Source organism: Numenius arquata, chromosome 1, assembly GCF_964106895.1.
Source record: "Numenius arquata chromosome 1, bNumArq3.hap1.1, whole genome shotgun sequence".
NCBI lineage: Eukaryota > Metazoa > Chordata > Aves > Charadriiformes > Scolopacidae > Numenius > Numenius arquata.
The window spans coordinates 107,511,555-107,536,832 of record NC_133576.1 but is presented as its reverse complement, the minus strand read 5'-3'; the positions used below and the strand labels follow the sequence as shown (position 1 = coordinate 107,536,832).

The window sequence follows — 25,278 nt, the reverse complement described above, 5'->3', positions numbered from 1 at the left end:
TTACTGACCAAGCCGCCCCACAATATTTCTAGGCACACACATGCAGCAGCCAGAACAATCTACAGGCACTTAAATCCTCTTTCTCGTTTGCTATAAACTTCCTCAGTGTGACCTGCTGCACTAAGGCTAGTGCACAAAACCCTAAAATCACACACTTTCTCTCTCCTACTCCACAGATACTCCTTATTTCTTTACATCTGGTTCTCTGTCCAGAGCAGGAGCTTACACACGAGTGGATCAAGTACTACGTCTTTCCATGCTGATTCACTGAACACCCTCTCCCTCTCTGAGCCTTCATTTAAGCCCCTGTTGGCTGTGACAACACATGAAGACACTCTAGAAGTTACAACAGGTCTATCTGTTGACAACATTATGCCCATGTCCAGGCAAAAAAAAAAAAAAAAAAAAAAAAGACTTAAGAGGTCACTGAAAGAGACAGTCAAGCTAAGCATTCACTGGAGCATGTAGTTCCAGGTTGCCAAGACATTACCCAGAAAAGCTGTTCCCAAGTTACTTTGCTGTTTGCAAACAATCCTCTACGTCTGCTTTGATCAAGCTTCAGAAGGAAGCTGTCCCACACATTACGGTCCATTTAACCCGCCCCGATGAAATGTCCTGGTTGCCCTCTCCATCGTTCACTCTCTTCCGTGGAAGCTTTTAGGAACACGAAGCATACCCATCCCCATTGTCCAAATCCCAGGACGCTGACATTTCAAACGGTACTCTTCTCTATGTAACCTGTGAAAATAACAAAGAAGATAAAAACCTCCCACCAATGCTCAGGAGGCTGCTTGCCTATATGCAATGAGCCCCGGCACAGGTTGCCAAGAGCAGCATTTAGTCTTGAATACTCTCAAATGGGCTTTTACTATATATTAACCCGAAGCAATAAAACATCAAGACCACGTTCTTGCTTCAGTTTAGAATTAGTTTTTACAGCCGATATATAAAAGGCGATGGCTGTAACAGACATGCTACGATGTTCTTAACTGGAACTATATAAACAGTGCTTCTATAATAGGCGCTACTCTGAACTTTGTCAGGGAACTGCCTGAACTTTAGGCTTCATGCCTGGCACTGCTTTTCCTGAATTTTAAACCTGAAAGAAACATCTGGAAAGATGAGAATAACCAAGCTATACACAATAGTTAAGAAAAAAATAAATAAAATAAAATTAAAAAAAAAAAAATCTGAGAATAAGCAATTGTCAGATAGCATGTATAGAAATTCCCCCTGTAAGATCCATTCCCCAAGGTAAGAATTAAGTGCAAATTCAGTCAAATTTAGGAGGCTCTAAAGAACGGAAAAACACAGCCTATTATACCACTTAACAAGATACGGCTGGTGATTTTCAACCTTTCCATCTAAAAATAAGATAATTTTGCAATTAAAACAAAAGCTACCATTAAACCTTAGGTGTCAGAACATTTTTCCGCATTTATACCTATCAGATGAATAATAGTTTTATACACTGCGTAGCTAGCTACCTAGAGAACAAAAGTTCTATTACATGTGTTTCTAAGACAGCAGTACTACAGCCTGTTACATATTCTTAGGTATTCAGTATCGATCAAATTTTTCAAGCAAAATTCAGCCCTATCAACCATTTTTCTCTGTGGATACTGCATATTCTGTTGTCATGCAGCTTAGTATAAATTTCTTTCTGTGTAAGTTATATTACTTACCTCCCCAATGAAAGAAAAACACAGAAGTGCTTTTCCGTACATTGCAAAATTCTGCACACATGGAGAGTCAGAGGTTTAGTACCGCTTAACACCTTGGGGACAAGAGTCGGAATCCGTGTTTCTCCATCACCATATGCTGTGGTAAAACTGATTAGTGGCATTAGCAACAACCGACAAAGTTTAATTGGTCCAAGGTCAAGTAAAAGAGAAAACCAAGCTTGGGCTCAAAGAAAGAGACATACAGTCTTTCAACTAAACTGCATCGTATGAGAAGTTTTATAATGGCTTCCATGACAAATAAATCGCCAAAGGGAAAGCATTAAAAGTATATCCAGGACACAAAGGGTCAAGAAGCCTACATTTTATCAAGTCCCTGTGCCAAGTGTTTCTTTGCTGCATTTAGATGGACTCCTATGCACTCTGCGCTCGTGAGACCCCACCTGGAATACTGTGTCCAGCTTTGAAGTCCTCAACACAGGAAGGACATGGACCTGTTGGAACAGGTCCAGCGGAGGGCCACAAAGAGGATCAGAGGGATGGAGCACCTCCCCTATGAAGACAGGCTGAGAGAGCTGCCATTGTTCAGCCTGGAGAAGAGAAGGCTCTGGGGAGACCTCATAGCAGCCTACCAATATCTGAGGGAGCCTACAGGAGAGCCGGAGAGGGACTCTTTGTCAGGAAATGTAGTGACAGGACAAGGGATAATGGTTTTAAATTGGAAGAGGGGAGATTTAGATTAGATAGCAGGAAGAAATTCTTTACTGTGAGGGTGGTGAGACACTGGAACACGTTGCCCAGGGAAGCTGTGGATGCCCCATCCCTGGAAGTGTTTAAGGCCAGGCTGGATGGGGCTTTGAGCAACCTGGTCAAGTGGGAGGTGTCCCTGCCCATGGCAGGGGGGTTGGAACTAGATGATCTTTAAGGTCCCTTCCAACTCTAACCATTCTATGATTCTATTCTGTACCATACTTGTGGCCTCTGAGTCATCTGTCACCACCTGCAAGAGATGCAGAATCACCTCCAGTGATGTGGGCAGAACGGTGAAGATGGTACAGCACTATCCAGACACCCCCAACTGCACCTTGACCAACTGTATGGCTGTCAAACCCTAGGTCATCAAACATGATGCAGAACGACATCAGAAATGAAAGAAAACTTGGAAATAACTTAAGTTTTTGCAATTTCCTTTTGTAGAAAATTTTAGTTTAGTTTAGTTTCCCAGTGCTCCTGAGTGCCTCTTAAAATTCTAGCTTTCAAATTTTAAGTAAAGCAGCATGAAAATGGTCTTACGGCAAATAAATCACAGCTATAGTAGGGAGACCATGCAAAACAGCAATCAGTCCAAGGAAGTTTTATTTAGAGAGAGGAGAAAGACTTTAGACCTTGATAACGCATGATATGATTCCATGCATTGATCTGCAATCACATAGCTTTATCTGTAATGCAAACAAAAAGTTATTTAGAATACTCCTAATTAGAGATAATAAGTGTACACTGGCACATTACTGAATCTATAAATAGACAGCAACCACAACATTTCACTCTTGCTACATGTTATAAGGTATGGGAGGGGAGGGAGAGGAAAGGCACTTTCTCTTTTTTAACACCTTTCTTAAAGTTATACCATTGAAAAAGAATTAATTTTTTTTCTTCTGAAGGTATTTAATCAGACCTTTAAATACTGACAGATCTTCCTCAGCAGACACAGGTTATCTTTGACACTTGTGTAAAAGGAAGAAAGCGAATATTTAATTTGAAATAAATCAGGAAGCATATTGTAGCAATCTATAAGACATTGAGAGAGACACAGCTCTGGGTAACCCAATGTTGCATTGAAAATGTCCCTCTAAGCATGGGGGTGGGACCAGATGACCTCCCAAAGTCTCTTCCAACCCAAATTACTATTATGATTCTGTAACAATCCCCATAAATATATTTTTTTCTAGAAAAAGTCCTTCTCTATAACCTCTCACACCTACACACAGTAATTTAAACTGTGGATTAGCTATAAATAAACTTGGCGTGTATTTCAAAGAAAAGGTATAATCATCCTTAGGATGAAATTCAGCAGAAGCTCATTTGCTTCTTGCCCTGGCTGTGACTTTTTTTTTTTTTTTTTTTTTTAACTCAAACAGAAAACCACAACATTTTCCCATCATTTCTAATTCCTCACTGTGAGACAACCTCCCAGGGACACAGGTTTATCATGGGCTCGAAGGGTAATTTGAAACAGGAGCCCTTTGTAAAACTTTTGGCAACAGATCCCCGGCTGAAGGAGGGTGGGGAAGGAGTAGAACCTGTGATGTTAACTCCTTTTATCTCCTCCTCAGTGGTGCACACAGCAACCAAGTGAAAAACTGATTCTTTAAAAGATTTTTTTTCTTTTACCTTAAAGAGCATAAGCAAAAAAAAAAAAATCAGTATTAGTTCGCATGCTCACACATGTGCACAAAATTACTGGTCTCTTTATGCAAGAAAATAAGATCATCTGAAGTATACATATAATCTATAATCAGCACTATGGAAAAATGCAAAGTTTAAAGAATTGGAATAAAGATTATGTATTCTTTCAAAAAAAAAAAAAAAGGCAAGCTATTCACTGTAGTTGCATTTACCTGGCAACACCAGGTAACATGAGATATAACACAAAAGCACTGATGGGTTTTTAAGCATACAGCTTGACATTGCCAGCACATTTAATAGCTTGCTTTTGACAAGAGCTCGTCAGAAGTTCTGTACTTATTAGGATCTTCTTTTCCTTTGAAATGCTGAAGGAGTTGCAGAACAGAGTTTTGTGATGCAGCATCAGGGGCGTAGATAAAAAAATCTGACAACCCTCTGAAGCCCAGAGTATTTTTTTCATGTATTTTATAAAATTACCAAGTAGGGCAAGGGAGAAAGCTTGTCATCTACTAGACAGGATACAAGCACAGACCCTAATTTATGTAACTGCCTTTGAATTTTTGAAAGCCAGTGGATTGAGGAAGGCTAGAGACCACTGGCTAAGCAGTAAAGTGTCTCAGGTATAAGTCTTACCTTGCCTGCACAGAGTTTGAGGCACATTGACCAAAATGTTCTCTCTACAAAATGTTAACCACTGGACTCAGTACAGGTAAAAGTCCCTTCTTTACTTCCTAAAGCTTGCCTGCTTCCAGCAGCAGCATACAAACGTATATTAGCCCAGCATTCATTCATAACCAAAAAAACCCACAATGCAGTCAAATGAGCTACATGAGGAAGTTTTCTTAAATTCTGTTTTCCCCTTACAAAAGCCTTATAATACAGACTTCCAGGTTATATGTAAAGTCTGCTTGAACAAGTTCACTCGGGAAAGAAAATAAAGTTTAACAACATCAGATAGATGACTCCAAAGACTACTCCTGTTTATTTTGTCTGTTACGAGAAGCTGTGTAGATGCTAAAAATATTTTTTATTTCCTTAAAAGCTCTGGTCTAATCAGAAACGTTGGCTCTTCATCTCACACCCAAGCAACTGACTCAAACTAGCTCCCTGTTGCAGACCTGCATCCTCTCAGCATTCTTCCCAGACAGAAGCTCCATATAATGAATTTATCAAGTTAATATACAATAGAAAGAATTACTGTTTACACCACAAACACCACCATTTTCTTTCAGTGATGGGATCCTCGACTCACTAAACCCCCTTTTACCCTTTGTGCTCTCTCTTTTTCCCACTTTAACAGACCTCTGAGACTAAGGCCAATCAATGTTTGTCTGTAGAGTAACTCGTGTGAAGCTGCCTGAGATAATAAACAAAACAATTATAATAACAGCTGAAAAAAAATCAGAAAAAAAAAAAAGGTTCATTAAGTTTTCGAGTCAATAGCTCCCCAGCGAACCATCTGCTCCCAAGACTAATCAGTACCACCGACAGAGGAGGCAGTGCAGAGCGATACTATCTAAAGGAGAAACCTCATGTATCTGCACCCTCTCTAAGACTCCATGCCCAGCAAACTTTCTGGTCTTGTGCAGTTCCTCTCTTTACGGGGATTACTGGGAGAAACCTTGCAGAGGCACAGGCTGAAAGGAAAAGGGATGTCACCCTTTCTCTGTTCAAATTCCTGAAGAAACCGTGACAGCAGCAGGCAGGAAAGGAGGGAGAGAACAAGTAAGATGTCTCTATGGGAGCATTAAAACAAACACAGAAGTATGTGCCGTCCTCACAATCAACAGAGAGTTTGCATAGGGAAGGAAGGAGTCTCTGTGAGACGGGCAGCCGGGAGTGCTGGTTAGCCACGCTGATCCTTTCTGACATCCTTAGCAAGCCATCCTTCTCACCAAGAGCCGGGAAGACATCCACCTCCCTCTCGGTCCGGAGCATCACAGGGGCAATAAGGACTATCAGCTGTCAAACTGAAGCCGGTCAAAATCGGTTGCTAAATTTAAGCAACTACACAACAGGACATAACTGACCAGAGCAGCATGACAGCCCTTTAGATCCATTTAAATCTCTGCAGGCATGAAAAACCTCGGCAGATCTTCCCAGCACGAAACTATGCCAGAAGCGCAAAACGACACCGAGGGAGGGCACGGCCGGCTCTCCTCAGTGAGCACATCTAGAAAGACTTCAGCAGGGGCTGGACACGCATCCTCCCAGCAGCGGCTCACAGAGGGGCTTACCTTGCTTCCCACTCGGCAAACACTCACCACCCACCCACAAGCTCCTCTTCAACTTCAAAACCCTATTAAGGTTGCTAAGTGACAATAACGTAGCGCGTTCTCACACCATTTGGAACCCCCAAACGTTTAAAGGCAAGGAAATTAATGGTTTGGATCATCATAAATCTCAGGCGGCCCATCTATATAAACAAATAAATTCTCATCAAATGTAAAACCTTCCTGAATTCATTACGACGACGTTAACTCTCCCAGGAGTATAGCTCAGGTTTTTGTTATCGTGCTTTTAGTATCTAAGCAGTGAAATATTCCTAACCAGGAACATCAGTCAAATGAAAAACTTAGCTGGGGAAAAAAAAAAAAAAAAAAAAAAAAAAAAAATTTGCTCTTTCTTCATAATTATGCAATATACCAGGGTAATTCCTACATGGTAAAAGTTTTATAAGTCAACTACGTTCTGACTTCGTGTACAAAATCTTTATGGCCCACATCCAACGAGCACTTAAGCGCCGGCTTAATTTTAAGAAGTAATTAATCATATAAAAGTGTACAGGACAACTGAAGTGTTTCAGTATCTACTTAAATGTTTTACTAGAATAAATCTCTTATTTCCTCTTAAATAGATCTAATGCAGTGGTCTTATTTTTAGCATATCAATGAAATAATATTTATTTTGGGTCAGCATTAAGCTTGTTTGCTGTGATAAATGCAATGTTTACATTAAGAAAGAAGGAGGTTTCGTTTTATTATCATGTGGAGGATGTAAGTTATGGATGTCTCCAAGCTAGGCTTTTTTGCCATTGCTAGCAAGTTGCAAGTTGTGGCTTGAACTCAGTATAACAGAGCTACGGTTACTGTTATTTAGTAGCCTGTTCTTAGGTTTTTAAAAGAAGATATAGGAGAATGCAACTCACTTTTTGGAGGCAAGAGGGGAAAGGATAAAACAGTAATGTAAGGCAGCGGCAAATACAAAGGTGAAAGAAAGAGTTATCTCTCTTCGTAAAAAACAAAGTCTGGGTACCAAAGTATCAAACTGAAAAAAATGAACAAATCTAGCCATGCTGTCAATAACTTTATAACATCACATCCATCTACATTACAAGTAACTATAAAGAATCTCAAAAACCTAATGGCTACCCAGAAAAAATATTGGTCTTGTGGTTCCTCTGCAAGTGGGCTGCTGAACTACCTTCTCTACACCAAACTGTGTTTTAATTATCCCTACCAGAGGAAAACATCAGAATGACTACAGAAGCTTTCTGGTATATCCAAAACTCCATAGTCTAAGCTTCAGTGAATGCACACACACAAACACACAACACTTCACACTACCTTCTTGCTGTGCTTAGATTTTGAGTTCTCCAGACTATATATGCTGTTCTATAGATCCCTTACCAGAAGCATGGTTGGTCAGAGTTCAAAGAAAATGAGAGTAACACTATTTAAAAAAAAAACAACACCAAAACCTTAGCCTTTTGGAGCATTCCAGAGCAAGAACATTGGTCTAAGCTGCCTTTTATCATCTTCAGTAGGTCAAGAGGATTCAATACTTCCCTTTAGATAAAGGTTTTGTGATAACCAGACAGACTATTCTTGTGATCACTACTTCAATTACAAAATCACTGCAATTCTGTGTATTCTGCTACATATATCCAAACTAACTTGGCTAGTCCAGCTAGTCATACAGTAGTCTTGCATCTTGGATTCTGATGTTACTGCTGGAAACAATTCAAAATGTCCACAAATTATCTATATAGCCTTACATGGACAAAGATCCAGCTATAGAATAGTCCTTTTCTTGAGCTCTGGCACGGCTGCTATGTGTCTTCAGAACCATGCGCATGAAGTTCACAAGATAAGGCATCTCATCAAGGGATTCCCAGTTGTCATTTATTCTTGAATTATCTCTTCTTGTGCTTCTGAAGACCAGGAATTCTCTTCAAACTAAACAAGAACCTCAATGTGTTTCACCTGATCTTTTTGGCAGAAAAGCATTCCCCAGCTCCTTGGAACAGAACACAAAAAATCATAATCTCTTATATTAAAGACGAGAGTGCGATTATCTTGTCTTTTTTCACATTCACAGCTCACCAGCTGTCTAGGGGGAGAAAAAAAAAAAAAAGCATAACTCATGTTATTTTTCAGTACAAAATAGAATTAATCCTTTAAAGATTCTAGAATAAAAAATAAGACCAAAAGCAACATTTTCTTCAGAGACCTGCTTGCTAATATCTACTAAAAATGTTACAAGCTCTTCCTTCCTCTCCTTTCTGGTACTTAGCTAGCAATTTAAGCTTTGCCAATACATGCATCACTAAAATGCCTTAGCATATTTCATTTCAGTTTTATACAAACATGTGTCAGGATTTGGAGTGGTAATGACCACTGTGCCTTAAATACTGTAACTCTTTCCATTCTAAGCCTGCTCGCTTCTACGTAGTACGTTCAGTCATTTTTCACTTCCCAAAACTATCACGTCTTTGGCTGAAATTTTCCATTAATGAATCCTTTTTTGAAAGCTTACGTAGAGATACAGCACATATGAGAAGCAATAAATATTGTGCACTGCTTCACACTAAAAACTGGTTTGCTTTGTCCAAGCCTGCTCTAGAACTGAATAATATACATATGTATATGAAACCTTAAATATATTACTCTTCGCGTAAGTATGTGTGTCAGGAGCATACACTCCTGTGTACATGTGCATTTATCAGGAGCATACACTGATGAACTTATTCTGAATATTTAACTTAAAAATTAGGTTAAAGACCCCAGGATGCAAGGAGAGAATCAAATTTTCAAGAGTTTTTACAACAGCTGTGAAAAAAAAAAAAACGTTGGTGAAACATTTTACGAAGGATGGATATACAGTGCGTGCACTGGACAACTAATTTAACTGCAGAACAAAAATGATGGAAAGTACAAATACTGCAGACAGATATCCTGCAGCACCCTTCAATCTTTTCTGTAGGCACTGCCAGGTGCCAAGAACTTGAGGACAATTTCTATACACTTAGTCACTTTAGTTCTGCCCCATGCTGTGTAAACAGCAAAGTTTAGTGACACTATAGGTGCTACTGCTGTTGCAAAATGAATTGCAATTGACAATGCATTTTGAAGCTGTGCAGATTCAGACAATCCTAATGCACATGTAGGATCCCCAATGGGGTTAAATTTGCTACCGTAGCATTCTCCTGAGAACTTTTGGTACATAAAAATCATGTTTCCTTAACCAGAAAGGAATCAACCGCTACTTAGCTGAGTAAATCAGGAACTATAGCAAAGCTAGAAAAGGCAGATTACACTGCAGAATATGATGATCATGAAGTCTAATACTTGTATCAATTACAGTACTTTACACTTAGGTGAATTAACAAGTTATGGTAATCAGAGAGAAATGTATACCAGAAACAAACAGGAAGTGACTACTGGGACTTGGCACTGTGAAATGTCACCATATGGAAGAGGTTAGAAACTTTTTGAAGGCTCAGTTCCTAAGTGGCTGGTGTTATCCACTAAGGCCAATAAAAACACAGTGGGGAATTTAATTAATTTACTTTTATTACTCCATAATGATTTAGGATATCTAAAAAAAATATATTAAGACCCCAGATTAATATAATTTTAGTAACCGCTCCTGCCATCTAACTAAACAACATTGTATCATGTCCACTAATTATAACACACTGGTGTTTCTGAACATCTCCCATGTTACTGTAATTTCATTATTAACAAAAACCACTGGGAATGAAGGACAGGAAGAAACCATTCTGCTGGATGCATTACAAGCGTATTTATCTCGCTCAATACACCCTATTTTCTTGCATTTCCTGATTTATGTTTTCTGCTCCAGAATGTCTGCTTCATCCAAAAATAAACAGAGGCCAGATACCCAATCGCAGACTTGACAGCAAAACACGTATCCAGCAGAGCTTTCCCATTAACCACACACGGACACATTGAAGTAAGAAGCCAGGTCAGTGATGAAAGCGCTATTCTTTATATCCACTTTTTAGCAGAGAGTACTCAAGACAAGAGTAGGAACTATAACTGTGCTCATCTGACGACTCTGCTTCCAAGTATCCAGGGACCATTTCATTTATTAATCTTGTGCTCGCCCCCAGGATGAGAGGAATTTAAAGAGAAAAAGTGTCGGCTCTAATTTGAACCCTCCCTTCTCGACAGGTCCCAGCTACAAAGAACTGAAGCAAGACCATCTTTTTAAGGAATGTACTTTGCACTATGGTGATTAACTTGAAAGAAACTACAGCCCAGCTGATGACAGGCAGAGTTTTCAGACTGCAGCCCCTAAGATGTGAAGTCATCTGTTTCATTTAAGAAAGGCACCGACGCTGCCTGTCTTAACCAGCATCTTTAAAACTTAAGACGACAAATTTAATGCAGATGCATGGAGAACTTTCCCCGATTTAAATCCCCAATATATCACTGTTTGTACAGCTTCATATATGCTACTTCAAAACTGTCTGACTACAGTTTTCCAAAGTCCTCATAAAAACATGCTATGGTTTGAGAGAACCCATAACAATCTATTGTCGTTAGACAATTATTCTATCACTCGATGACCCCTCCCCACCCGGAAAGGGGAATCGGGGAACACAAAGAAACACAAGGGTTGAAATATAAATAGATTTAATCGACTAAGACTAAATAATTAACAATAATAATAAAGAACCAGTATTAATTCCGATACTGATATAAGATATACAGAAATTATACTCAGCCAATTCTATCAGTAGGAAGCTGTGCACTCCCAGCAGTGGACAACAAATTTCACTGAATTTCACTGAATTTTTAGAGTTGGAAGGGACCATAAAGATCATCTAGTCCAACTCCCCTGCCGAAGCAGGATTGCCCAGAGCATGTCAGAGCATGTTACTCAGGACTGCATCCAGGCGGGTCTTGAAAATCTCCAAAGAAGGGGACTCCACAACCTCCCTGGGCAGCCTGTTCCAGGGCTCTGTCACCCTCACTGTGAAGAAGTTTTTTCTCATATTTGAGTGGAACCTCCTATGTTCCAGCTTGTGCCCGTTGCCCCTCGTCCTCTCACTGGCAACCACTGAAATGTCGGACATTGCAAGCGCAATGGCTTCAGGAGGAAGGGAAGGCCTCAGGGCTCCGGCACCGGGGCAAGGAGTTGTCTGGACCCGCCGCCATCAAGGGAGAGAGAGCTACGCAGCAATTCTAATTCATATTGAATGTGACATTCATGGTACGAAATACTCCTGTTAGCCAGCCTGGGTCAAATGCCCAGGCCTTGCTCCTCCTTGTCCCTGCACCTGGCAAGGCTCGAAAACACTAACCTTGAATCCCACAGAGCTTGGCTGGCTATAAAGTAAATATTTTCACAAATTCAGACACTAGAGTCTTCTAAAAGTGCAATTTTCCCCAGCGTTAGAAGAAAAGTTAGTCCTGTGTCTCTCAACCCAGGACAAAACAAAATGTATATTCCAAAAATCTTTTTACCAAGACGCTTCTTATGTACTAAATATTCAGGTCTCCTAGTTGGGGGGGTGAGGGTGGGGGGGAGAATTGTGGGTAGACATCACGAAGTCGAGAATTGTTTCAACGCTCTCCACTGTGGATTTCAGCTCAAAACTGCTCGAACTTCACAGGGTACCTGCCACCTGTTTATTGCCTTGCATTTCCTCCAGGGAACTCATACAAGCTCCAGAGATGTAACAGCTTCCAGGATGAGGTTTAAAGATGCTGGTTTTAATTTGACAGAAGTACTAACTAATTTTGGTCCTGACTTGCCTAAAGACACCTACTGCCATGGTGTTGCTCTATAACCAAGTACGGGGCTTGAGCAAACAGCTCCTAGGTACAAACAAGGTTCAGTCCTTTGCACTGCGACTTATTCTCTCCTCCTCAGGTTTGCAGACACCAAAACATGTTGATCTTCAAGTTTTCTGTTTGGGGAAATTAACAATGGCCATACTTTGACACAGACATGCCTTTAAAGTACTCTAAAAATGTGAGGAATACATATGCATAAATTTAAAATATACCCATAAATAGAAGTTACATAAACATCTGGCCCTATCACCCATCCATTTCTCATAGTGATTTACTGTAAAAGTAGTTCCACTGAAATCAAGCAAGCAATTTGCAGAGGAAGTCGCTATTCAACATGGGCAAGTGATCATAAAACTGGACAACAGATTTCTAAGTAGAACTGTAAGCATATGATTAGCGTATCACAAACAAGCAATGAACTTCAGTGTAATTACATCTGCCAATATAGTATTGGCAGATACTTTTCCCCATTTTCCCCATTCTGCTTTTCACCCTCTGCCCCCAGTCAAATAAGTAATTGTTTTTATTTAGGAAGAAGAGGGTAAAGCTTAAAAACTCCCTTTGAGGCACTACAGGTGTCAGAAATTTTTAGACTTTGTTTGTGCTAGCAAAAGGGGTTTGCTCTTATACATACATTTGCTAAATCTTATTATACACACGTTAAAAAAAAATCCACTCCTGAATGATTCTGTCTGCAAAGTATCACCATATGGTAGCTTTCACAAATGATCAACTGTACCAAAACATCTAAAAATAACATCTTCCTTAAGTAAAATAAAAACAATTACCAGCAGAGACTTTTGGGTATAGTTCTGAGCTAAGGAATCAATACCACCTTGCTGAAATGTTTCAAGTAAGCATATAAGCAACCTCCGGAGAAAAATAGCACAGCGTTAAATGGCCCACAAGCATCAATGATAAATGTAATATACATGTTTTGGGTTCTTTCAAAAGTCTATTCTTAGCTGTAAGACAAACTGAATCCATTTAATTAAGACCTTAGCTTACAAACACATTCACCGAGTAAGTGAAGCTTAACAAATCTAATTTGAATGAAAGGGACTAGCTGGGTAAAGGAGCAGCTCCCTGATGTTCCTTGCTCTGGTGGTTTCATGTAACCACTGATCACCAACTACTACAACAGCAAACATACAACACCCTCAAACTAAATGGAAGTTGTCTGTCTAAATATAGCTACTTTTAAATAATGCATCGTGAGTTATAAAATAAAGTGCTACTGAATTATTTAAGATGGGTCTCATCTTTAACAAAGATATATCACTTTTAGTTAAATGGAAAGAAATATGTTCATATTCGGGGCTGCATATTATTGTAAATTGCAACCAGTAAAACAACATCTTATGACTCCAATTATGTCAGCAGTCAGTTTTTCCTACATATATCTGTTTCACAGAAATAGAACTGAGACGCAAACTAAGATAAGCAAAAGCATCACTTGTAGAGTTGTCTTGGTAGTTGTCAGGCGATCCCAGCTTTACGTTCACTCACAGCCCTCAGATACAGAACATCCCACCAACCTGTAACAGTTGGTAGGAACTGGCTGGGATCTCACGCTCGCAAACCTGTTTCTGTAACGTTCATAACCCACACGCTTTCCTTACACAAGTATCAACCAAGAGAGCAAACTCTCAAATACACTCAACACCGCTACAGCTAACAAAGCATCGTGCTCTGTCACTTTAAAAACATGTTGAAGACCACCACACCGAAGCCGAAGCGGTGTTAAAGCTGGAAGTTTGTGAAGAACTACGTTTTCAACACAATGTAATAGTTGTATATCATTTACTATAGTAACCCTTCAGCCTGGCCTAACATCTGCAAATGACAAAATTAACATTTAGCAATAAAATGGGATGACACATCACATTTAGGAGGTTTCAGGGAAAAATTGCTTTCCACCTCACCTAACTGGATAAGGCTACTGCTTAACAACCGATACTTTCTGTTTAAAGGTGGCTGCCTTTTGGATGTGGTGTGTGAAAGCTGAAAGGAAGAACAGCAACAACCCGACAGGACTCCACAAAATGCTCTGCACTAACTTTAATGGGTGCTCTGTAAAGGAAACAACAACACATGACCTATTGTGTAGAAATCAAATTCTAAGTGTGATCTGTCTGGGCCTGCAGGGAGTCACTTCACCCCTCAAACTACCTGCCTACAGCAAAACCCCTGAGCTTGGTGTCACTGCACCCACAAGCTCTCCTAAACAATGTTTCGTGCAGACCCCATCACTGAATGTGGGCCACGCTCTATAGAATGTTACAGGACCTTTCCACACAGAAAGTAAGTCAGATCTCATTATTTTTATACTTTTAAATGCATGCTTCTTGAAGTTCACTTTACAGGAAAAAAACAAAAAAAAAAACAAAAAAAAAAAAACACGTGATGAAAATACACCATTCACCAAAAAAAAAAAAAAAGAAAAAAAGTTAATTCCACCGGGATGACTTCGGCAGCCAAAAAAAAAAAAAAAACAACAAACAAACAAAAAAAAAAACCAAAAAAAAACCCCAACCAAAAAAACCCCAAACAAACCCTGCATTAAGCTGAAATTTTGACAGCCGCTTCGCGTACCCAGCCCCGCGGGCGAGGATGCATACAAGTTTTAAGCCCGTCCCGCCTTTCCAAGTGCCAACCGCGTTTCCCTCCGTGGCGGCATTCCCGCTTCCCCGGACGGGGAGCCCGATGCGCCCCGGCGGGCTCGGGGGTGAAGATGCCGGGGAACGGGGTGGGGGAGAAGACAAGTTGATTTGGCGAGCAGAAAGGGCTCGCTGAAACAGGGCGGGATCCCCGCGGCAGCGGTGCCCGGGCCGCCGAGGAAGAGGAGCCGGAGGGAAGGAGGGAGGGAGGGAAGGAGGGAGGCAGCCCGCCGCTTCCCCCACACCCAGGACGCCCGGCCAGGGCAGGGCGGCTGCCGGGGCAGGCGGCTTCCCCTCCGGCCCCCGCGGAGCCCCGCCGCCCCGGGGGGCTCTTCCTGCCAGCCGGGGACAGATGTGGACGCAACAGCTGGATGGGGAGGAGGGGAGAGGGAAGGAAGGAAGAGGCACGGCTGCTTCACCGCTACCACCACCACCACCCCCCCTCCGCCGCCGCCGCCGCTCCCGGGGATGCGGGCGGGATGCAGCGGCCGCCGCTGGCCCCCGGGCCGGCCCCGCTCTTGGATGGGGATGGTGCAACTCGCCCCGGAGGCAGCGGGGCTCGCCGGCTCCTTGTCCCCCTTACCTTGCTGCGGATCTGGCCGGAGGTGGACACTTTCCGGATGAGTTTCTGGGGGCCCTCGTGTTCCCCTTCGCTGTCCGACGACTCGTCCGCCGGCACCCCCGCCGCCGCCGCCGGGGGCTGGGGCTGCTGCGGGATCCCGGCGCCGCTCATCCCCGCCTCGGCCCCGGCCATCTTCCCGGACTCCTGCCGAGAGAGAGCACACGAGCCCGGCTCAGCCAGGGCAGCCGCTGCCGCTCCCCTCCCCGGGGACGAGGAGGAGGAGGAGGCGGCGCGGGAGGGTGGGGAAAGAGGCGGCGCGGAGGGGAGGAGACGGAGGCGGCGGGGACGGAGCCGGGCGCTGGCGGAGCGGAGCGCGCCGCCCGGCCGCCATCTTCCGCCGCCCCCTCTGACGGGGAAAGGCAGCGCTCCCGCCCCGGCCCGGCCACGGCGGCCGCCGCTGCCCGCTGGCAAGGGGCTGGGGAGCCGCCAGCCGCCGGCGGGCGGAGCCGGGGCGGGCAGACCCGGCCCGGCCCCCGGCAGCGGCCAGACCGGCTGCAGGGGGCGCCGGGCGGCGGCGGCGGCCGGGCCGGCTCCGTGGGAGGGGGGGGGCCGCGCCTCAGGTGAGCGGCGGGTTGAGTCTGAGGGGGGAGCCTGGCTACGGCGGGTGGGGAGGGCCCACGGCGACCCCCGCACCTGCCCGGGCGTCCCCGTGAAGGCAGTCCCGCGTGGTTGGGGGGCGGTGGGACGAGGCACAAGGCTGCGAGCGGCCCTCGGGTACCCGAGCGCCCGCAGGTCGCTCCCCTCGCCGACCGCCAGCCTGGGGTTCATACACCCGGGTGGCCCTCAGTGGGAGGTGGAACGCCAAGTTCTCAACGTTCCACGGCAAAACCGTGCGGGTCTGAAGGCGAGTGGGCTCCCCACGGGCTGTCCCTTCGCAGTTGTGTTGCACGCACGCCCTGGGGAGCGCACGGTGGCTTCTTGGAGACTGGACGGACATCCACACCTTATCCACACCTTCAAGCAGTTCATCCCAGTGGTACCCTTCAATATCAAAGCGCTGGATAATTTTGGCAAATGCATACGTGTCTTTCCAGTTATTTTCACAAATCACAGAATGGTGGGAGTTGGAATGGACCTTCGGAGATCACCTAGTCCAACCCCCCCTGCCAAAGCAGGGTCACCTAGAGCAGGTTGGACAGGAACGCATCCAGGTGGGTTTTGAGTATCTCTAGAGAAGGAGACTCCACAACCTCTCTGGGCAGCCTGTTCCAGTGCTCTGTCACCCTCAAAGTAAAGGAATTTTTTCCTTATGTTGAGATGGAATTTCCTGTGTTCCAGTTTGTGCCCGTTATCCCTTGTCCTGTGACCGGGCACCACTGAAAAGAGTCTGGCCCCATCCTCTTGACACCCGCCCTTTAGATATTTATAATCATTGATAAGATCCCCTCTCAGTCTTCTCCAGGCTAAAGAGACCCAGGTTTCTCCTCTTAGTTTAATTTTCTTATTACTCTATCCATTTTTGTCTTTGTAAAAGAGGAACTTTTACTTTTGGGGAGAGAAAGGGTCAGTTTTCCCTTTTAATCTGGGATCTGGCAGCTCACACGATCTTGAAATGTCACCACATGTTCTGAATTGCGGGACTTCGAAATTATTGTGGCTTGTATGTAGTCAGTGTTCAAAATAAGCATTTAAATCACAGCAATACTAAATAAAACACACAACTCCTTGCTGCACGGACCGGATTAAACACGAGAAAGCAATCAATACTTGTGGCTTCTATATTCCCACAATTCTATTTATATTTCTAGAAAGGGAACTGACATCTCTTAATACGCAATATCATGCCACAGCACCTAAATACAAAGCAGTTAATGAGAAAGAAAAACAAACCCAAAGCAACCTGTCGTTCACGGCAGACACCTTGCCATGAACTTAACTTCATACGCTCTGGAGTATCCCGTTTCTTTTATTGGGACTGGTTTGTAGTAGGTGAAATTCAGTATTTCCCTGAAGCCTTGCAAGGTTTGTGTCTAGTTCTGTGTCACCGCACCAGGTACTTCAAACGAGAGTCTACTACTCTCCTCTACATAGGACCGCTTCTATTAAGTTATATTTTAAAAAAAATTGTCAAAAGTTACCTTAAAAAAAAAAAAAAAAAAGCCAACATTTCTATGAAGTTATATTTTAAAGGAATTTTTATCGTATTGCCTACATTCCCTATTAGAATACTAATAGGGCCTAAATCCTACCATTAATACCACATCTCAAAATAGATGGAAGTTCTCATACAGCCCCTTTTCCATACAGGCTAACTGTGAAACTCGGGGATGACTCTTCTCTTGTCTCGCTCCTCACCCGAGACAGAGTTCTCCTTTTTCAAAAACACGGGATCAAACTTGGGCAAGCGCAAGCATGTCCTGCTCTCAGTGAATTAATTTAGGGCACGGCAAGGAAGACAGATGGGTTAAGAGCAAAGTTTATGGACGCTTGCTCTTTCCACCCTCCTTTCTTCCTCTTCGCCTTAATTTCAGGAAGAGCAAATCACGCCAGAACGTGTCTCACTGCAATTCTTTGAGCCTTCTGAAGGTAAATGACAACTCAACGTTGCGAGAGGACGACAAGACAGAGTTTGCTAATTAATGCTAACATGTATTAGGTGTAATTGCGACTGTGATTTGAGGAACACTTAGTGCTAACAGAACGCCAGCAAGCCTGAATTAAACAGTGCTGGCTGAACAGCACTAGTTACTGTTAGATTTGTTCCCACGCTGAAAAAGCATTTGAAATATCGGTGCGTGTGACTGCCGTGTATTTGTTTGTATCCCAGGACTAGGATCCTGTGCGAAGTTATATGCAAAACTGTTTACAAATAGACTTTTCACCCACAGAAAATGCTTTTGCAAATCCAGTTGTAACGGAGAGACGAGACAGCGAGGGGGAAAGGCGCACAAAGCATATTACTCAAGTGTATGATTTGAGGTTACGAAGCTTGAACTCAGGAAGATCATGAAGTTGACTCTAGGATGACCCTAAATTTGCACCTTTGGGTGTTTCAGGTTGTGTTTTTTTTAATAAAACTTCATCTGGTTGCTTGTTCCTTACATATTTAGACATGGATCCTAAAAACAGTAGGTTGTTAAAGTTTATTTCCAAAAACAGCCTTCCACTGAAGTTTTGGAATAATAAATGCACAGCGCCGGTATCTTCCAGAGCAAGACACTCACCTGGTTTGTCTTCAAACTGTTTTCACAATTGGTTACACTGCAAGTTAATTTAAACACTCGTCTTGAGTTTTATAAAAGGTTGGACTATTTAGCAATGGATGTAAACACATTGTTTCATCGTATATTACATGGAAAAATAGAAACAAGTTACTAAGCAGCTCCTGTGACAGCCGGTGGCTATTACAATGGCAGCAGAGGAGCTGGAGATCTCCTTAGATATCTGTATAGCCAGCTCACATTTCCTTCACTAGATTTCATCTCAAATACATAAAAGCTGGTAAAAGACTCCGAAAGTGAAATGGGGAATACATACAATTCTTCAACTTCTGTTCCAAGCTTGACTATCAGCCTTAGCTTCTGTGCACCTTCTGCACCGTGCAGAGGGCAACCCGCATCCTCACATGGGCTAGCCCATCACGATCTTCCTCTCTCCCGATGCCTCAAACAAAAGAATTGGGTTACAAGGAGAGAATGCATCGGCCTTTCACTTCCAAGCAAGTCTCTTTCATCATATCTTGATAAACTTCAGTGGGCTATGAAAAACAAATTGAAGTGCTAGTAATGTTCTCTCAGGTCACTTAATGTGAAGATTTTACTAGTAATGAGCTAAATCTGCAAATTACAGGAAATGTCCCACAAGTACAGTTCAAGGAGAATATGCTTCCTGCAAAGTATGTAGTGGAATCTGTAAAATTACAGGCTCTCAAATCCATAGCGAACTAATATGCACAGAGTTATTCAAAATGGAGAAAAAAAGCGAAGTGTTGTTGAAAGTACCCAAGTCGTTCATTCCTATTAGTGCAGAAAGTTGTTTCTACAAACATATATGTTGTCTGTGCACAAAGATGGTTTTAAAGATCTCACTGGTTCCACTTGTTCTTCTTTTCAGAGGCATTAATACACAATCAGGTAAAGCTACCTAAGATAGCCATGAAACTTCGCCTCAACGAGGACTGCCAACTTGACTTTCCATCCCTTCACCTCACTGCTGAAATTCTTCCAGGTGATCAATGTCAGACTTGAGATGAGAAATACCGAATAGCACGTTTCAGCTCAGTGAATATATGCTATGGATACCGTGGTACAAATGGTACCACAAAAATCCCCTAGATTTCTGAGCAGGCTCTTGAAGAACACGGGAGGGGCTATATGCAGCCATTAAGACCACGTATGATACCTGTATGCGCTATGTCTTTCGTTTAACATACTCAATTTCACACTTCTTATTGATTGCCTTAAATTTCCTATCTGAAGCAAGGGAAGACTGGTGAAAAGCGTAAAGAAAGGTTGGCATTTAAAGGGAGATGTTCAACTGATACAAAACAGCTCCGCTGACATCATTTGTGCTATGGCAATTGATATCAGCTGATGATCTGCCCTTTATATTCAAAGAACCCCAGAGTGCTGGGTACGTATATGCACTGGGAGAGCGTTTTAACTCGATCACATCCAGTCCCAATAATAGAATATGTGTCGCTAAAATGCATATGCAACGTACGGAAAAAAAAAAAATTCCAAATACATATCCACTCTAGCTGCGCTGGAGATTATAGTTTATAATGCAGATTAATGCATTATTTGATTCCAGCTCTAATATTGATTCCCTTCATAACAAGCGCATTTACCTCTTCTTCTCTAGGTCACTTTGGCATCCATAAGCTGATTTTTTTCCTCAGCTGTTCTGAGGGGATCGGGATGAATAACGGTATATGTGTCAGGTTAACAATTCATCACATTTAAAAGATTTTATTGAATCTTTCCTGATTTTGGTGGTTAGTGAGACCCATAATTTTTAACTGGGCTCCCCACACTGAGCAAATTAATTTCAGGTCTGCCTGTCTGAACTCCCTCTGCAGATGGAGTTAGCAATGTTATTCTTTCTTGCCTTCCTTACTTACCAAAAGGGAAGCCAAACTATAACAAAATGAACGCATACCAGCGTTAAAGAGAGTAACTACATTGCTCGTGACTGTTTCGGGAGTAGCCGAGGCAATCCTGTAACCTGGAGGGTACAAAAACGCGTTGTATGCCTCAGAGTGAAAAGGTATAAACCAGTATAGGTCATCAAAATAAAGAGTCACTTTGCAAATGTGTTAGGACCCATCTGTGCATTTCAACGGAAAGGTGAAGGCTCAGGTCTCCTATAAAACATGAAAGTCGGGTCTGGAGCTTTCTAAGACATATATAGTGTATATAATTTGAATACAAAGCCCCCGAATCTCTGGGAAAAATGCAGGATGAGCCTTACATTTTCTGTTACTTTTATTTAGCTCCATCATGCAACTCTTACTGGAGTCAGGAAGAGGTTTTCCATTCAAAAGTCAGCTGTGAATTAAGGAAAGGTTTGTATGGAAATTTTAAAATCGCACACAGACAAGTCCAACCCTGACAGGCAAAGGAGAAGTTGTGGCTCCATTTGATGTCCATCGCTTATTTCTCAGAACAGCCATGAGAACAGCACTTCCCAATGACTTCTGACAATTTGCATAGATAATTAACTTGCACAGATTGAAAACCTGCAATAAATAGTTTCCCCTATCCTGCTGCTCTTTTTCTGTGGTTTGAGAACGAGGGAGAGGTCTGGGCACTTTTTTTTCCCTTCATCAGGCAGTTCTTCACCTAAATCTCCCTTTGCCCCCATTATAATAAAAAGCCTGCTGACGAGCAGGTACAGAGAAGAATGATGTGGCTTTTGCCACAAAGACTATGTATTTTATCGGCAGGTTACCAGGTAAAGGGTTGAGTGGTTTAGCTGAAATTAGGGTCTTGTAAAGGAAATCAGTGCAGTGGTTAACCTTAAAACTGCATTCATAGATGTACTCTTTTAACAAATGCAGCACTGAAATGATAAACATGACCCAAATCCTAGCTCTTACTGGGGGAGGGGGAAATGGTAAAAAAAAAAAAAAAAAAAAAGAAAGATCTGCTCCTTGTTTATCTGAGCCCTGCGCACAGAAGGAAACGGGTTTGGATGCTTCAGCCAGGACTCCACATTTCCAAGCGGAGGGGCTGCAATCCATCTGCCTCCCGAGTTTCAGCTGAGTTTCGGACGGATGACGGCAGCCAATTTAAATGTCACTGTTTAATAGGATAACACGCTCGCGGGAATCAGCGCCGCTGCCTTCCTCCCACGATGTCTTCATCTCTCCAGGCAAAAATCTCGGGTTTCCCTTGCCTGATCCTTTCAGTGTCAGCTCCATGTTACCGGAACACACATACAGCTGTTTTCCCTATCACAGCTGCATCTCCGGCAGCAGCTTCAGGACTTGAGGACTGCAGAGGGCGGTGAAGGGGGATGTTCAACTTCACAACAAAAATGAGGCTAGTAAAAGCGTATTTGGGAGGGCTACAAATCCTAAAAGGGAAGGGGGGTGAACTTAGTTCACTGTCTGTATCTCCAGGGCTCAGCTGCTACTTTCCTGGGAGAGAGAACACCGAGCCAGGCAGAGCGTGGCTCTCCCTGTGCTGCTCGTTAAAACTGGGTTTACAAATAAAACCAGGAGCCCTGAACCAACGCAACGAGTTAGCAAAACATGGCACAGCCATCCAAGGGGAGGTGGGCAGTGGCATGGGTCTGTGCTTCGCATCGCCTCACCAAGTTCAGGGCCAGAGACAGCCTAGCCTTGATCTCTCAGATAGCCTGAAATCTCCCAAGCAGCTACCCAAAGCCTATTTTTAGCCCTCCCTGCCCGGTGTGTGTGTGTGTGTGTGTGTGTGTGTGTGTGTTTGCACAATGGAGAAAAGCCCAAGAGCGGGACCAGACGGCCCTGAAAAGGGAAATCTGATTTTATCGCCTGCTGAGGATGCCGGTGACATGATTTCCTTCGTCTGGAAGGTGGGTCTCCGAGTTGCTTAAACTAACTGCAAAGCCAAAGCACCACAGCTTTCCTCCCAGCCAGTCTAGGCGCCCCTCCTCCCTTCAAAGCAGCTGAGAGGCACCCACTTTTCCCTGGACCCCACAAAGCGGAGGGGGGGAGCGGGGTACCCCAGCCCGCTTTGCCGCCGCACAGCAACGGGGGCGATTCCCAGCCTGACTACAGTAGAACAAGGAGAAAGGGGGGGGGAAGTCTCTCTTTCTGGAAACTGCCTCCCAACGCTGGGCAGGTTGCGTTTGTTGGGCTGAGAGAAGGCGTTTAATGGTATCAACATCCAGCACGTCCCCCCCCACCCCCACTCCCCTGGCAAAGTTGGAGGCAAGGCTCTCGGTGCTAATCCCAGGCTTTCCACCCGGGCAGTGAAACTCAGAAAAGGGCAACGAACTCCCCGGCCCCCCAGAGGGACGAGCCCGCCAGCAAATGGCCGGACACGACGGGGGCGAAAGGCTCCCAACCCCCCTCCCCTGCCCCCCCGCTCCCCGCGGGGAGAGGACGAGAGCCGGCGGCCGGGCTCTGGGGCGGAGCGGGGTCGGAAGAAGGGAAAGAGGAGGGGGGGGGGGGGGGGGCACCGATAAGCATGACAGCCCGACCTCCCCCCCCCCCCCCCCCCCTCCCGGCTGAACAATACAGGCAGGAAAAAGGGTTGGAAATGCCTGTGCGACTGCAAGGCACGCATGTACCTACCAGTTCCTCCCAGGCGGGGCTGCGGGCGCTATAGGAAGGGTACCCAAGCTCCTCCATCACCCCGCAGCAGGTCCCCTACCTCCGCGGGGACACCGCCGACGAGCAGGTTACGCCGGGCTGCGCCTCCCTCCTGCCGCCGCCGCTCCTCCGGCTTCCCCAGCGCCGCTCTTCCTCCCCACCCCCCCCCGCCCCGCTCACCCCCGGCCCCGCTCCTCCCTTTTTCTCCCCCGGCCCCTTCCAGGCCCCCTCCTCCCTCCCCGCCCGGCTCTTCTCCCTCCCACGGCCACCGGGCTCAGCCCCGGCTCCCGGGGGAGCCGGCCTGGCAGCTGCCGCGCCGCTCACATCGCCGCCGCCGCCGCCGCGTCCTCCGGTGCAGGGCGCGGAGCCCGCCCCCGCCGCCCCCTGCCCGCCCGCCGCGCCGCCCCGGGGGCTCCCCGGGCGCCGTGCCCTCCCTCCTCCCCCCCACACCCCCCCCCTCCCCTCCCCGGGAAACCCAGCGGATTACGGGCAAATCGCCTTGGGCATAAGCCGGTTTACAGCCGCGCTTCGGCTGTCGGCGTCGCGGCGGGGCCGGCGGGCGAGGATGCTCCCCGCGGCGCGGGGGAAAAAGCCCCCCTCGGTGCGCCCGGAGCCGCTCATACCCCGCCGGGGTGATGCCTCCTTCCCTCTCCCCCGGCCCGACCCCCTCTCCCGGCGGTGGAGAGCGGGGACTTGGCGGCCCCGACGGGCCCGGCTGGGTGTCCCCGACAGCGCTGCCCCTCGCATCGCTCTCGGCTCCAAGCTGAACTATCTCTGGTGACCAGGAGGCGTCAAGGTGGGGGTCCTGGTGCTCAGGCAGCCCTCGGCCCCCCACACCGGGGGTCTGAGAGCGCGGCACCGCACATTTTAACCCGCTTTGGGCAGCCTCTCTCCCCTACAGAGCAGCCAGGTGGGACCGCACGTACCTTAAGACAAGCAGGAGTTGGGACACGGTATGGCCACTGCGGAAAAGACAGCAGGGACGCGTAGGCCACGTCTGACACGGGGTGCCTTTCATTTCCAGGGCTACCACGCCTGCCTTGTGGAGCAGCAGGATTTCTCTGCCCTCCATCCCGCCTTTTATTAATACAACATGTGTAATACTTCAGTCTTCTGAGTTTACTAGTTACCAGCGTAGCCTTGAACACCAGCCAGTGTATTACCACTCTCCAGGCGGATGTTGTATCTCCTGCAAACTCAACACTTTCACCCATTTGTTTGTCCCCGTTGTTGCAGAGTGGCAGGGGACGTGAAAGAGTATGTTTCTAGATACCAGAGGAGAGAGGAGACTAGAGGAGAGAGGGAGAAACTGAAGCTCAGCCACCATCCAAAACAATGCTGTTCTTCACCTATGTTTTTTCTCTATTCCTTTGCATTCCAGCCTGCCCTTTCGAATTTGCAGCGATCATGCTTGATTAAAAAAATTAATCTGCGGGTCATCTACTTGATAAGTGCAAACATCAGAAAAGGAGTTGGATTTCACAAGAAAGAAGGACGGAATTTGTAGTCGTCACAGTTTTATTTAAAGGTACATTCTTTTTCTTTGTGTTTCAAAGCTTTATATACCCAAAAAAATGGCACACTGCCACCTTAGAGTGGCGCTAAAAGCAGCACTATTGCTGAACACAGGTGAAGTCTTATCTATGTGTTTAACTAAGCCTATAGAAAAATCCAATAAAGTTAAGATGGTGTACCCCGAAGCTGGGCCCAAAGAAGTGCCACAGTGGTATAGCTCATTTGAGGAACCGAAATCGCTGCATTTCTTCCAGCAGTGGAAAAAGGAACTATTTTTGTTGATAATAAGTTTATCAGCGGTCTGTTGATGAACTGCTTTGATGGTAAGAGTGCAACCTCAGAAGGAAGCAAACAAGATGACTTAGAGCATTTTGCGTTTTGGAAGGCAACTTTCCAGAGCTGATGGTGAGCAACCGTTGTCCAAGGATGTCTGGTCTCCTTCCCTTTGTCCCCTGGGTGTGAGATACCGCTGAGGAATGTCATACCATAAAGGGCTTTACACTAAGAACGAGTGTCAGAGAAAGATTAGTCAGCTCCCCTCCTTTCCTCCTGATGCACCAGAGGATCTCACATGATGGTTGTTTATACCTCTCGACATCTG

The 25,278-nt window shown here is 44.9% G+C and overlaps 1 protein-coding gene across 1 annotated transcript in view; it reads right to left on the bottom strand.

The window, feature by feature from the left end:
• Positions 1 to 23,201, bottom strand: part of DGKH (diacylglycerol kinase eta) — a 169,944-nt gene extending 146,743 nt beyond the window's left edge. Inside the window, exons 1-2 of the mRNA XM_074153646.1 lie at positions 23,145 to 23,201; positions 15,383 to 15,565 (exon numbers count right to left, since the gene is read on the bottom strand). Of these exons, the coding sequence (XP_074009747.1) occupies positions 15,383 to 15,565; positions 23,145 to 23,201 (240 nt within the window). The remainder of the gene's footprint in view (positions 1 to 15,382; positions 15,566 to 23,144) is intronic.
• Between the last annotated feature and the right edge of the window lie 2,077 nt (positions 23,202 to 25,278).